At 48.7% G+C, this 14329-nt stretch overlaps 5 protein-coding genes across 5 annotated transcripts; 3 read left to right on the top strand and 2 right to left on the bottom strand.

Moving 5' to 3' along the window:
* Positions 1-694: 694 nt before the first annotated feature.
* Positions 695-2653, top strand: N7457_002275 (sphingomyelin phosphodiesterase; the record flags this gene model as incomplete). Its single annotated transcript, XM_057173321.1, has 3 exons — positions 695-832; positions 900-986; positions 1040-2653. The coding sequence occupies 3 exons, from the start codon at positions 695-697 to the stop codon at positions 2651-2653; spliced, it is 1839 nt and encodes a 612-aa protein (XP_057033472.1).
* Positions 2654-3392: 739 nt separating this feature from the next.
* N7457_002274 (uncharacterized protein) lies at positions 3393-5388 on the top strand (the record flags this gene model as incomplete). Its single annotated transcript, XM_057173320.1, has 4 exons — positions 3393-3838; positions 3891-3994; positions 4051-4355; positions 4408-5388. 4 exons carry the CDS (start codon positions 3393-3395, stop codon positions 5386-5388), a joined length of 1836 nt encoding a protein of 611 aa, XP_057033471.1.
* A 58-nt stretch (positions 5389-5446) lies between these two features.
* N7457_002273 (putative C6 transcription factor) lies at positions 5447-7943 on the bottom strand (the record flags this gene model as incomplete). The annotated part of the gene is made up of 7 exons (XM_057173319.1): positions 5447-5640; positions 5695-5904; positions 5958-6448; positions 6512-6661; positions 6708-6900; positions 6957-7430; positions 7487-7943. The coding sequence occupies 7 exons, from the start codon at positions 7941-7943 to the stop codon at positions 5447-5449; spliced, it is 2169 nt and encodes a 722-aa protein (XP_057033470.1).
* Positions 7944-8399: 456 nt separating this feature from the next.
* On the bottom strand, positions 8400-10451 carry N7457_002272 (uncharacterized protein; the record flags this gene model as incomplete). Its single annotated transcript, XM_057173318.1, has 4 exons — positions 8400-9253; positions 9330-10007; positions 10095-10231; positions 10291-10451. 4 exons carry the CDS (start codon positions 10449-10451, stop codon positions 8400-8402), a joined length of 1830 nt encoding a protein of 609 aa, XP_057033469.1.
* A 1451-nt stretch (positions 10452-11902) lies between these two features.
* N7457_002271 (putative arsenite efflux transporter ArsB-like) lies at positions 11903-14192 on the top strand (the record flags this gene model as incomplete). Its single annotated transcript, XM_057173317.1, has 2 exons — positions 11903-11978; positions 12040-14192. The coding sequence occupies 2 exons, from the start codon at positions 11903-11905 to the stop codon at positions 14190-14192; spliced, it is 2229 nt and encodes a 742-aa protein (XP_057033468.1).
* Between the last annotated feature and the right edge of the window lie 137 nt (positions 14193-14329).

Genomic DNA, 14329 nt, shown 5'->3' with positions numbered 1-14329 from the left:
TCCTATTTAAGCTAAGTAGAATGCCCTTTCTTGAGTAAGCCTGACGCTGTTCCATTAGCACAAAGGTATTTGTGCACGCTGCCCTGGGTTCTATTTTAAGAACACAAGCTTATTCTCCAGTGTACTCGGAGTGCGGAGTACTTTGTATGCGAATATGCCTATGATCGTCCCCGAGATCAGCGGATGTGCACTGTTACCAGGATTTAACAGGAACTGCAAATCTACTAGTTGCTTGGCTGCTTTTCTCATTTCAGTATATAGTTGCGAGAACCCCTCTCGGTTGATCGGCTGTCTTTAATACCCGATGCTATCCTTCGCAGTACCTCACTCTCCGCTCTCCTATATTGTGTGCATAACGGGCAAATGTCCCGACTACAACGTAGATATGCATATTCAACGGGATGCTACTCTGCAGGCTCATCACATGGTAAAAGCGCGCATCCAAACTGACAAAGATCGGCCTTGCGATGTGGGTAGCTGCATCCTTTTAGCTCAATTATCCTAAGCGAGGTCGTAGGATCTACAGGCAAAGTACGCAAATGTCTCCTGGTCCCCAATATTTAAGAGGCCTACTGCCCAAGAAGTTGCTTTCGACTGCGAAAGTACGGAGCTTCTTGCCTATTTGAACTCGGGGCTTTTTTTTCCCACCCCACCAGCTAGAGCCAGTTCATTTAGTAAGTCGGCCTTCGTCAAAATGAGACTTAACACTCTGCTCCTAGCGTGCGGCCTTTCGGCATCGTTTCGGGGTGTTGACGCTGAGAGTCAGCTCGATAAAACTATCGCGGCTATTTGGGATGACTTCAAGAACGCAGTAAGCTGTGGTACTTGCCAGGTAAGCAAAAAGTCCACAGGTTCGGAACCTATCAAGTACTAGGTACAGTGGCTCACCCTATTACTAGACTCTCCTTGGTAGCCTTAAAGTTGCCTCCGGATTGGGCGAAAAGTTCATGATTGACGTATTCACTGGGCTGTGCACCGTCAGTGGGGTACGTTGGTGACCTCAATCCTCTATTTGGTACATATATTTACAAACATACAGGTCGAGGATCCAGATGTCTGCTCTGGGATCATCAAGAAGGAAGGACCGGCCCTATACGATGCTTTTAAAGCGTTACGTCTTAACTCGGATGCCTCTAAGACACTGTGCGCCAGTTTGCTCGGGCTATGTGAGCATCCTGAAGTTCATTCTTACAACCTCACATTCCCCAAGCCCAAGCCAGAGACCACGAGACCGCCACCTAGCGGCAAGTCGCCGATCAAGGTTGTCCATTTCAGTGACACGCACGTGGATCTACTTTACGAGACTGGCGCCAACTACGAATGCTCTAAGCCTGTCTGCTGCAGGACTTACGATGATAAAGATGCACCCGGCGTCACAGAAACACCATGTGGACCATACGGAAACACACATTGTGACCCGCCCAAAAGACTTGAGGATAGCATGCATGACGCTATCGCAGATATCAATCCAGAGTTCTCTATTTACACCGGCGACGTGATCGCCCATGACGTGTGGCTGGTAGACGAGGCGAAAGTGCTGGAGGGGTTGAACTCAACGTACAGTTCAATGGAAAGGGATATCGGCACCGTGTACGCTGCTATCGGTAACCATGACACCGCGCCACTCAACCTCTTCCCCCCAACTAGCAACGAGGACGACCCACAATGGGCATACAATGCTCTGGCAGAGGATTGGTTTGCACTAACAGGGCTTACCTCCGTGCACAACGCAAATCAATATGGCTCCTACTCAGCAGTCCATCCCGGCAGCAATCTGCGCATCATTTCCTATAACAGCGTCTTCTACTATATCTACAACTTCTTCATGTACGAAGAGCCAATGGAGAAAGACCCACGTGGACAGCTTCAATGGCTCATTCAGGAGCTGCAAGCCGCCGAGGACGCAGGCCAACGGGCATGGCTGATCGCACACATCCCATCCGGTGTGACCGATCACTTCCGCGATCATTCAGAATATTTCGACCAAATTGTGCAGCGGTACGAGGCCACCATCGGAGCATTATTCTTCGGTCATACACACAGGGATGAGTTCCAGATCGCATACTCCGACTACAACAATCGAAACTCAAACACTGCCACCGCCATGGGCTATATCGCTCCAGCGATGACTCCGGACCATGGCTCGCCCTCTTTCCGTGTCTACGAGATTGACCCAGTCACCTTCGGAGTCCTGGATTACACTCAGTACATCGCCAACATCAGCGACCCGTCGTTCCAGGTGAAGCCGAAATGGGAACCCTACTACTCCGCCAAGGCAGACTACGGATCCAAGATCTCTCCTCCGGTCACAGATTCGAAGTCCGAGATTACCCCGGCGTTCTGGCACAATGTTACCGTTGCCATGGAACGCGATCCAGCTATTTTCCAAGAGTTTTGGTCGCGACGCACGCGCGGACACGAGGTCGAGGCCTGCGACGATGAATGCATGGAGCGTCGGATCTGTCTTCTACGTGCTGCGAATGCGCAGTATAACTGTGATGATAAGCCCAAGCCGTTTGAATTCTCCAAGCGCGATGGCGAGGATGTTTTGGTAGAGAGAGAGCGTCGTATTGACTGCGATCATGCTGGGTTGGCGACAATGGTGTCCAAGATGGCGTATCGGGCTAAACTTGACAAGGAGGTTAAGGCTTGAAGGATCATGAATGGCTATCGTGCATATGATTTATTTAATTCAGGGTACGGAGTAGTGATGCTGCCAATGCTTGATTCTGAACAATATCCACAGTTGATCCTAAGTGTACATTGATCGATGTTGTATATGAGATTTACCCACCTCCACTGTGAACAGTTAGAGCAGTGTATGGAGTAGCAAAAAGAGGAGGAATATTTGTCTCACGTTCACACCAAGAGATATTCGCATGACACAAGCCAACAATGACGGGACACGTCAGAGCAGTAAGATGAAGCCTTTGATATAGTACGAAACCTTACTAGATTTTAAGTTATTTCACAGCCGTCAGACTATTTCTACAATACAAGTCTCTGCATTCAGCAATCCCTAGGCCTTGACGTCATTCTGATGGCAAGTGATGGGGCCTCAGCGCCTGGAGATGAGTGGAAATGGGGATTTGCATGGTGGGAATGGCTTCAATTATGGAGCGGTGTCAAAAGCGGTCTGGAATTAGGCCTCATTCAGGCAGCAACCCCGATTGTAATTCTGTCCCCTGGCCGCTATGCCCCTTCGCAGCATAGCCCCTCATCGGAGGCGGAGCCAATAATTGGGCGATGAGCAAAACACAACGCCTTCTGTTAAGCGCTTTAAAGATTCTCTACTCCGTACTGGGCTAGTTGCTCTTTTACCCTTTTCATGGGCTCAACCTCCAACCTTTATCCTTGTGTTTCCCCGGACATTAACCCCGTGAGTTCCTGCGATGGCCGAAGTTATCGGGGTTGTCTCAGGCGCACTCACTTTCGCAACGGTTATTGTCCAAATCGGAAAATCCATCACCGTCATAAAGGATTACTGGGAAGAATTCAGAGATGCACCAGCTGATTTACAAAGACTAGTTGAAGAAATTAAAGTCTTTGGTCTCATCTTGGCGAATATCGACGAGGACTTATCCCAGCCTTCTGTTTCTTCCGCATTGGAGAAAAGCAAACATGCTCCACATATTTTGGAGTTGTGCAAGAAAGCCGCGGAGGAGTTGGACTTGGTCTGCAAGGATCTGAGTCAAGACGTTGGATCATCTTCCAACTGCGTGCGCAGGACTCGCAAAGCCTTGCGAGTTATGACGTCGAAAGGGAAGATTGAGAAAAATAAAACGCGGTTGCAAAATGCCGTTCAATGGCTTATGCTCTCCCAGCAAACTTATACAATGTATGTTCCTGACCTTGGGACATGATTCCAAGCCTCGGTCTAATAATTGCAGAGCTTTTTTACAGATCCAACCTCAATTGATTGCGGAAAAGATAGCCCAACGAGAATTATACTTCTCGGCGTCAACGCAACTACAGACACATACGGCTACACAAGGTATACACAAATATTCGTTGTATCGGGAAACCGCACTAATATCCATGTAAACGTAGAATCGTGTGTAAACTACACACCGATCGGAACGGCGCGAACAAAAGCCTGGACCTCTGTTCAAAACAGGGGCAAGTACTGGAGGCTCACATTGCCATCGTGGATAACTTCCAAAGTGCTTGAAGTAGGTGGCATGAGAGTTCCCGATGGATGGAACTGGGTGTTACGAACGTACAATATCATCCCATATGCTTCAGAAGTTGTCTTTCTTATCCGTAAGGGTGATATTAAAGGTCTTCAAGATCTTTTTGCCTCGAGGCAGGCTTCCGTCTTCGATCTTGTTTATGGTCACATTGGATTACTCCAGGTAAGCATCGCCAGGCGACCCTGGAACACATGAATAGCTAAAAATTATCAAGTACACGAACAGAGTAGACGTGCTCGAGTTTCTCCTGGGACAAGGGGCAGATCCAGCAACAGTACGCACTGGACTGATAGTTGATTTTAATTTGGAGGGCAGATTCCAATCGTCTATTCCGTACATGCGGGTCCTCTTTCGCCATCTCCATATCACGTATGATTCTACAACTGAGGCTACCAACGGACTTTTCAGATACTTCCACGGTACCCCAGAGGACTTTCTGTTCTTGCAACGAGCCTGCTTCCCATCATTTTATCAATTACCTCTATCCGATCGCATCAAAATGGCAATTGGAATCGTAGGTCTTTCGTGTTTTCACCCTTACATGCCAGACCTCTTCAAAACAATCATAGGAAAAGATGTTCTAGAAGCCAAGGAAATTCAACTGAAGTTTCGTTCTCGACGCTACCCGAGCACAACGATATTCCATTTCGTCGCCAGAAACATGGGATGTGAGCAAGAACCGCCTCTACCTTTTGGCTTGAAACTACCAGGGACGAGCATGCAGACTCAGTGCGCCAGCTGGTACCAAGCAAAGACCTCGTGGTGGGGGCTATTTCAAGAATATCTACATACAGGTGCAAACATCCATGACCTTGTCGAAGGCAGAACTATATTCCTCTCATTTCTTACCGGTTATGACAATCATAGTTCGTGGCTGACGTCGCAGAGACGCAGAAACGATCTTGGCTCGGCCACAGAGCTCTGGCTCAAGGCTCTTCAAGCAAATGGAGTCGATCTCAAGCAGTTTGGTCGTGCGGAACTTGTGATTTGGAGAAATGAAAACATTCGCAAAGAGTTCGTTGCGCACGGGTGTCATGACAGACTCGCCAAGCGAATTATTGGTTTCACATATGGCCCATCACCTGAAGACTGGCATCTTTGGGTTTCCGAACCGACAGATCGGTTTGCTGGGGAGTTTTGGAGCCTGATTGAGCGACCTGTGGAAGTCATGCCAGGTACCTGGCCGGAGCAATAGGTTTGGGTGAATCTGGGGGATACAATATTGATACAATGACAAGATCTACAATTAGAGATTAGGCTGTGAAAGTTGAAACAGCATCACCGGGAAGAAGTCCCTGACGATCCATCATCGCAACAAGATCCCCATCCATCATAAACTCGCCAAGCTCCATACCAAATGGCGAGAGACTAAGATCGTCACCTCCGATGCCTGTTCGAGCACCATGGAGAGTGGAGAAATTCGTAGTCGATGCATCAAAATTCGTTTCTGAGAAGGCGGCTTGTTAGAGTGATCCTCACATAACAAAGAAAAAGAACTAACCAGGATTATTCAAAACCTTGCCGAATTGTTCCAAGTAATACCGACATCGATCGATCAACCGATTTCCTTCATCAAGCTTGGAAAGTGCTGCTACCGCACGGCCAGGATATTGTCTAGCTTTGTTTGCTTGGTCTGTCATCGGAGAGATTGTGAGGCTGGCGTCACGGTATACCCAGCCTACGCCGATGAGGACAAGTGCTGCGTTGAAAGCTGATAAATAATCAGTGTCAGAGCATCCTGCAATGAGCATATGTGGCACTTACTATAATATAATGAGAACCACCAAGCCCCCAGCAGGCTACGCTTCCATCCAGGTTCGGACACAACACGGTGGACGATATCAATAATCTCCATCGCGGAATCTGCACATATCTGCAAACTGTTCATACCGATCTGTTGCAATAGTCTCATATCCTGGGGGTCACGGTCAGGAGACCTGCTCGCTGTAATGAATTTCACCAGGATTGGGCGATGAAGCAGGACTCGAAGGTTAAGATATCTCAACGTCAAGATAACCTGGAATTTCGAGGACAATAGTTGTGGATCGGACGGAATCTGATCATGAGGCATTCTCTCAATGCTAGCTGATGATATAAGTTGGAATGGATGAGCTAGCGACCGCTCCCAGGAAAACAGATGCTGTTCCAAACCGAAGATGTGGGCCACAGTCTCGCTGACTGGCAAGGGACCATCGCATCCAATGTTTTGCCCGTAAAGAAGCTCTAGAGTGTTCCAGAGCTGCTTATAGAGTCCACTTGTTTCTATGTTAGGAACATTGCGGGCTTTCACAGGAATTAGCTTTAGTGCGACCACTTACATTGTCGAGTTGAAGAACGCCACGCTCAAGGCCGCTGTTTCATCGTTCACGAATCCTGTTGAGTTCTCAAATTCATGTTTGGTAGGCAGTTCGAGCTTGACGTAGCTATCTGGAATAGCTGCCGGTCTGCCAAAAGTCATACTCAAAGTTCTATATCATTAGCATATGTTCAGCGTATGATTTGATAGCCACCTACCGGTCTAAAACCACACATCCGTACCAAGTGCGCTTGCGCATTTCCTGATCGATAGTAGAAAAGGATTTGGACGCATGTCGTGAATGTAGTCCAAGTTGGAGAGCAGCTTTAACAGCTAATCCATGGACTGTCCACGCCTGTATTGACTTTTGCGTACCCTGGAGGTACTGGCCCATCAAAAGCAAATATTGGACTATTAAAACGCAATTAGGGCCAACTTTCAAGAAACTAGAATTAAAATCTACTCACCCACTTCAAGAGTTGTCCCTCGCAGGATTTCACTCCCACACAAACCAAGGCCACGCTGGTAGAAAACGTCAGATCCTTCGATCCGTGCATCCGCGCTGGCACTGCCAGGGACTGCAGTGATAGTAGCCATGGCCAACACCATGTTCAACAATCCAAGCCAAGTCCTCCGTACCCGACTGAAATTCTCTCGTGCCATCTGGTGATATGTCTCCAGAAACACGGGTGGGTATATATAGGGGAATAATAACCCCGTGTTAGAAAAATACCGTTGAATGAGCTCCAAAGTCTTTTCCTGGGGCGGTAATGCAAATATTCGCACTGGCGCCGGCTTTTCCTGGCCTATTCGGCGTACCGGTGATGATGGTCTCGATGCATTCACAAAGCCACCCTCAGCAGCGCCTGGAGAAGGAAAATACCCAGGCTGGACAATAGCACTCGACAGATGTCTGAGAAATGCAATGTTTGAAGAAGGTCCTTGTAAATTCTCATTTCAGCAATTACAATCACCCCTTTCAAACAGGTACACTTACCGAAGAATCCAGAATCCTCCTCATCAGCAAAAATCACCGCGCCCATACCATCGACCGAATCCTCAGTCCCGATTAGGTCAGGCATCGGGGCAGCAACCCTCGTCTCATCTTGACCTGCTCTCGAATCATGATCACAAAGAGCAGGCCTTTCTAGTCCACAATCGACCCTCTTCGTCAACCCGTCCAGATCACCCCTGACAGACCCCAAGGACGCCTCAATCCTCTTGACTCTCTCCTCAAGACCGTGCAAATAATCCTTTTGCACAATAACATTAGCAGCCGTTGGTGGAGGCGTGTAAACACATTCAAATCCCAAATCTAGACATAACGAGCAGCTAGGCCGCTTGCCATCACATCGGGATTTACGGGTTCGGCATGCATCGCAAGCGATAGCCACGCGTCTGCGTTTAGAAGGCCGTTCGTTGGGTGTCTCGTTTTCCGGCGAGTTAGATGCCATCTGTCAGTGTCATCTGATCCGGCAAGGGTTGTCGGGATGGGGGATTACTATCTGGGGTTGTGTCGGACGATAGCGGGGGTAGACCGGAATGCTATCCGGTGTTACCGCTGGTGGGTCATGTCTCAGGACGACGACGATGAGTTAGAACATTGTCTGGACCGTCCCAGATGTATATTCTCCACTATGATGGAGCCTATTTCTCTTCTTATTGGGAAGCTACTGGAGAAAGGGGGAAAATAATGCTTTCATGAAAATGCTGTATTAACTGTGAAACAACCTATATAGTGTACACTATTCCTTATACCATACTACAGATATCTAACAAAGACATATCAAACTCATATAATCGTAAAGCGGATTAATCATGTCCCAGCAAACCACCGCTATGCAGAAACCAGCAACCATGGGCCTTGAACACCGCGAGCGCCGAGAGAAACACCATAAACAACTTCCAATTCATTGTCTGCCATCCTCGGAAGATATCACTATCGTCGGTGGTGGAATTTGTATCCCCGGCGATGAAGTCGTGGGACTGACTGACTCGTCAAGGGAGGGTGCTCGACTTCGCTGACTATTCATCCGATCAAACGGACTCAGTTGGTGGGTTGGCCATCCACTAGATAGAGACCCAGGAGAAGGAGAATGCAGTGTTGAAGACTCAAACAAGCTCCGGCCTGGGAGCGAATTTGCGTGATTGGGACGAGATCGTGGCCGCGAGACAGTCGGCGTAGGCACCGAGTGTCGCGTTGGACTCCGGGACATTCTTGAACTGCCTTCGCCATTATCGGAATCTCTGACGCTCACAGAACTTCCAGCTCTCGATCGGTTATCGGGTGTAGAGGACCTTTTGTACTCGGCTTCCTGCCGTCGGAGAAGTGAGTTCTTGTATTCTTCCCCTGGGGTTTGGGGGTAAGATGTTTTTGCGTCATTTTTGAACCCGCCTTTCTCGATTTGTCTGTGGGCTTTGGTGGCAAGCATGTTGCTTGTCTTGTTAAAGAAGCGGGCAACTTTTCGTCTTCCTAAATCGGGTGTGGGTGGGTTTGTGCTGGCGGTTTGAGTGGTGGTGTGGCGACGTAGAGGTGTCAACTGAATTTCGGCGTTCTGCCTCTCAGCACTCGTACCTGAGCCTCGTCGGGAACTGGTCGGGGTCTCTGATGAGGTGCAGTTAGAGCAACATGCACATTGCCCCACATTATTCACCCCTGGTTGTTCGTCATCTTTCCCCTCCTCGGCTACCATCTCAGCGGAGAATAGAAGATACAGTGATCCCAGTGCGGCGAGTCCGGTACCAACGATTGGCGCCCATTGACCTAAAGGTTTAAATGTTAGTAAATCCACGGCCTTTACCCCGGAGTTTATGATTTCAAGCAAGTCACAGTAACTCACCAATACTTTGTATAGGCTCTGTTTGGTACCTCATCTGTTGACTCCAAAAGTTCATTTCGCCTTTGATTAGAATCGCCAGCACTGCTGCAGCAAACACAGGGATCTCAATAAGAGATACCATGTCTTTTATCCTCTCCCCAATTCCTGTCATGTGGTTTATGGTAGCTCCGTTGGTTCCTTCAATAGGTTCGTCTGGCTGCTGTTTCTGCTTTCTTGAAAATTTCTCCCAGTTATCATCCAGAATCTTGATCCACATAGATACCAATGACAGAATAGCAGGAATACAGCATGCAGCCGCAACAAGCGTGATAGCATTGAACGACAACTCGTCGGGCACTGGAATCACATAGATATTATCAGCAGCCTCGAGTCGCAGTGGTGAGAACGGACCATCCTCAGGGGTACAAACAACGCTACAATTAGAGCCATAGATGAATAGACCGTCTGCGGCCCAGGATATGCTGGCTGGGTCGTTCCCCGGACAGGTGGTGGTTTTGAGACGCATGAATTCCACGACTAAACACACTAGCCCGACGAGGAGAAGGACTGTCCACAGGAAGATAATATCACGGCCAGGGTTGTTGAAATAGGTCCGAGATAGTCTCACGGTTGCTGGGGCGGTTAGGATGCCGATTGCGCAGAGCTGAAATGCGCCATACACATCCATATCCACCGCTCCTGGTTTCGGTTAGTCCATTTGATCATTTTGAAGGGTCGCAAAAGATTAAAACCCTAGATCTAGGGTCGGAATTTGGATCTGCTCACCGTCGACATGAAGAGCAGCAAGAACGATTGCGTGCAGAGCCGCGATGGCGGGGAAAAGTAACACAGCGGCCAAACAAGCGTTCCGGATCCATTCGACTTTGCGTGCGACCACGCAAGCTGCAATCAACACATAGTATCTGGAATAGCTGTCAGTATACCATGCGAGTGCTATCCATCCTTCGGGAGAGAGACTTACAGGGCTCGTGTCCCTGGGCCATATTGGCCGGAGACGGGCCAAGCACAAACAACTTCGAGAGTTGAGGCACTTGCAGCCGCTGTCACATTATGGGGCACTGCAAGAGCACGGTGCACGAGTGTATGTTCTAGGATGGAAGCAAGGGTGGGAATTGCGGGCATTGCATGTCATGCGCCTCCAGCGACGATAACTTTGGGATAGAGGAGCAGAAAAGGCATATATTAATGTGATGTTCTCTAATCCAGACAGTCACTCCACAAGGTTCAACTTGGTATCAAGGAAAATACGGAGGGAAAGAAGAAAAGAGCCTCCTCGCGGTCTTATTCACAACTTCCAGATCGACCATGGTGAACAAAGCCAGTAGGGTACTACCCGGGGCTACAAGTTGTTTTGTCAGCCTCATCCTCGGGTTTCTGAGCCTCGGTATAGTTGGGATTGGGTGTTCGCAGGAAACTCTGTCTCTTATGGACCTTGATTCCTCAAAGCCTGAAGTACCCAGGATGTTGATTTGGATGGACGCAGCATAAACCCGGGTTTAATACGAGATGGGGCAATGCTCACCCCTTCTCATTGGCAGTTGGGCGTTGCTCGTACATGTGGCGTGGCTGTGTCTGCAGGATACTTATTCACCGGGCACAATCCTGTTTTGAAGGGAAAGACTGTCTAGGAAATGTTTAACGATGTCGACTGCAAGTCACGAGAATCGACCACACGGGGTCCGATGGCGACGAACCATGGGTCGCCCAACATTAAAGCGACCACGTTCCAAAAGACCGACAGGGCGGGGGAAGATGTCACTAGTTCTTTTTCCTCTAACAAGCTACCTGGGCACAGCCTTATTGGCATTGCTTTTTCAAGCCTAGTCCATTATCCTCCTAGACTAATGAGAATACTCTCACCGTCCCGTGGCACTACTACCTGGCTCTGAGCTTTCCACCTGAGGCTCAGACCCCCTCAGAGTACCCCCAAAATTTCTGACAACCCTATCCCGGTCTTCTATCGCTGCTCTGCCCTACGGATCGTCGGAGCTTTTAAGTACTTCGACTTTGAATGCAACTGCAACTTTAATAAAACCCAACATCAATCCGCAAATCCAGTTCCAACACGGAAGATCCCCCACAGCCTCACAAAATTTGACTAGACGTTCTTTGGCAGCTGAGACCCCCACCCCTTTCATTCAGTTTAAGTCGCAATCCTTTATCCTGTCAATGTGACTATGAAGAGCGATCTAAGCTTTCTCAAATTCTCGACCATTTCTTGAACTCTTCACATTGCAGTAAAGGGCAGAACTGACAGGCATATTTGCTCCGGCTTTTGGATCGGAAACACCAAAGCATCCAAGATCGTCATTTTTCTCAACGTTCTGTCACGCACGAGAGATGTCTTCGCAATAAAATTGGCCACCGGATCTTGATATGCAGATTTTCCTTTGGCATTTCGGTAAATAGTCACACCATGTTTGCAGGTGGCTGCGGCTCAAAGCACCGGATGATGGAGACTGACATGTCGCCCGATAACATAGCTATTATCCAGTGCATTTTCTTTGAAGTGATTCTCAACCTCGAGCGACCTTATTCGACCGTCTGAGACTCTGAGAAGCAAGTATTCGAAAATGGACGACGAACTCGATACCTCGAAAATCAAAAGTTGGCGCTCAATCATTACTCTAATTATTTTTGTTATTACTAGTAAGTATGGCTCGACGTCGGATGTGAGATTGATACTTATTTTGGCTTTTTTACAATGCAGATATTATTGTGCTTTGCCCATTCCATATTCCCGTATACCTGCCTCGATGGCTCACGAATGGGTTTCTGGATCTGTTGGCTTCCATGCGCATAATACCTCGCCGAGCTCACCCTCAATACAATGATAGCCAAAGCATCTTTGTGAAGCTTCGCTTCCCATTGAACTTTGTTACCGCTCCGTTGATAGCAGATCTTTTCCTGCTCGCCATTCTGGCTATTGGCCGAAAAGAAGTACACGATGGAACTATTGGGACACACGACATTTCACCCATTGATATCATGGTCTTCTTCCTCACACTAGCTTACATCGCTATCTCGATTGACGCCTCCGGTCTTATCAGATATCTAGCTTTCAAGGTCCTTCAAAAGGCAGGCAAAGTCGGCCACCGGCTATTCTTCTACCTGTTTGCGTTCTTCTTCGGATTAGGTACCTTCATTGGGAACGACCCAATTATCTTGTCCGGTACAGCATTCCTTGCCTATATGACCCGGGTATCAAGCAACATCGTTCATCCCAGAGCCTGGATCCACAGCCAGTTTGCCATAGCCAACATCTCCTCCGCGATTCTCGTCTCCTCTAACCCGACGAATCTCGTCCTTGCTGGCGCTTTTAAGATCAAGTTCATTGTCTACACCGCAAACATGATCGTTCCTGTAGTTGTGACGGCAATTGTTCTTTTCCCATTCTTGTTATATGTCATTTTCGCCGACGAGTCCCTCATCCCCTACTCTATCACGATGCACGAGCTGTCAGAGGAAGCCAAAGCCAAAGCACCTGTGAATCCCAACATTCCTAATGCTAGAGGAACGGCGGAAGAGGAAGAAGAGGCCGGCGATGAACAGAAAAAGCAACTCTCTCTAGAAGAGATCATGAACCCATTCTTGGACAAGAAAGGTGCTGCATTTGGAGCGCTCATTATGGCTGCCACGCTTATCACTGTGCTGGCAATCAATGCATCGAGCCAGACGGGCGAAGAACATCCCGTGTTCTGGGTCACATTGCCGGCTGCTTTCGTTATGTTTTGCTGGGATGTCGCATTCGGTTGGCTTCATCGCCATGAGACGCGCGAGATCGCCGCCAAGGGCCGACAGGAAGTTGAAGAGGCACGGGCAGAGCGGGCATTGCGGTCGGAACAACAAAGTCCAGAAACACGGGCTTTGGACCAATCTGGACACTACGATGCTCCGGGGATGCGTCACCGCAGCGATCATACAGATGATGATCTATCCCTCGAGGCTGCCGAGATCAGCCCAGCCTCGAAGAATCCTTACCCACAATGCGAAACTTCGTTGTCGGTCTCCGTCCTCGTGGACAAGGAAAGGTTCCCTGAGCTACCCTGTGATTTGACAAAGAGTGGCAAGAAGCCAGTTCGAGCATCTACTCCAGAGGCATTGGACTCGAGACAAACTACCGACACTACTACCGATGAGGAGAAGCGGGGATATCAGTATCATCAGGAAACTGGACCACCAACATTGCTTTCGTTGTCCGCTGATCTGTACCGCTGGTCACAGGAAACATTCCCAACCGTGACAGTTGTAGTATCACACATGCCGTTTGCGCTGGTACCCTTCGCCTTTGCGATGTTCGTCTTGGTGCAAGCACTTGTCACCAAAGGCTGGGTACCTGTGTTCGCCTATGGATGGGACCACTGGGTAGAGAAGACCGGGACATTAGGCAGTATTGGTGGAATGGGATTCCTATCTGTCATTTTGTGCAACGTGAGTCTTGAGGAATATGGTTACCCGCTTTTCTCCTGGTCTCGTATTCAAATATCTAACGTGTTCCCTTCTGATATCCAGTTTGCCGGCACAAATATCGGCACTACAATTCTCCTCTCCCGTGTGATTCAAGCATGGCAAGCAATACACGAAGCCAGTGGTGTCCCCATCAGCGATCGCACATGGTGGGCCACTGTATACAGTATGGCACTTGGTGTCAACTACGGTGCATTCAGCACTGCGTTTAGTGCTTCACTGGCTGGAATGCTGTGGCGGGATATCTTGGCAAGGAAACACATTCGCGTCGGCAGTCTGGAGTTCGCCCGAGTGAACCTTCCCATTATTGCGATCTCCATGGTGGTTGGATGCGCTGTTCTTGTTGGAGAAGTGTATATCGTCAGAAGCAACAAGCCTTACGTTCCGGCTGCATGACTGGCAGGATATCACCAGAGAAACTCGTTGTTTTAGATGCTTTATAGATTATGATGATGTGTTGCATGCTTGCTTGAGGCGATTTCATTGCCACTCAACAGGCAGACGATATTACGAAGCGAATGAACCCGTTTTAC

Source organism: Penicillium paradoxum, assembly GCF_028828445.1.
Source record: "Penicillium paradoxum strain IBT 22861 chromosome Unknown utg000003l_segment0_segment0, whole genome shotgun sequence".
Lineage (NCBI taxonomy): Eukaryota > Fungi > Ascomycota > Eurotiomycetes > Eurotiales > Aspergillaceae > Penicillium > Penicillium paradoxum.
Note: the sequence above shows the minus strand (reverse complement) of the source record. Positions and strands in the feature narration are given on the sequence as shown.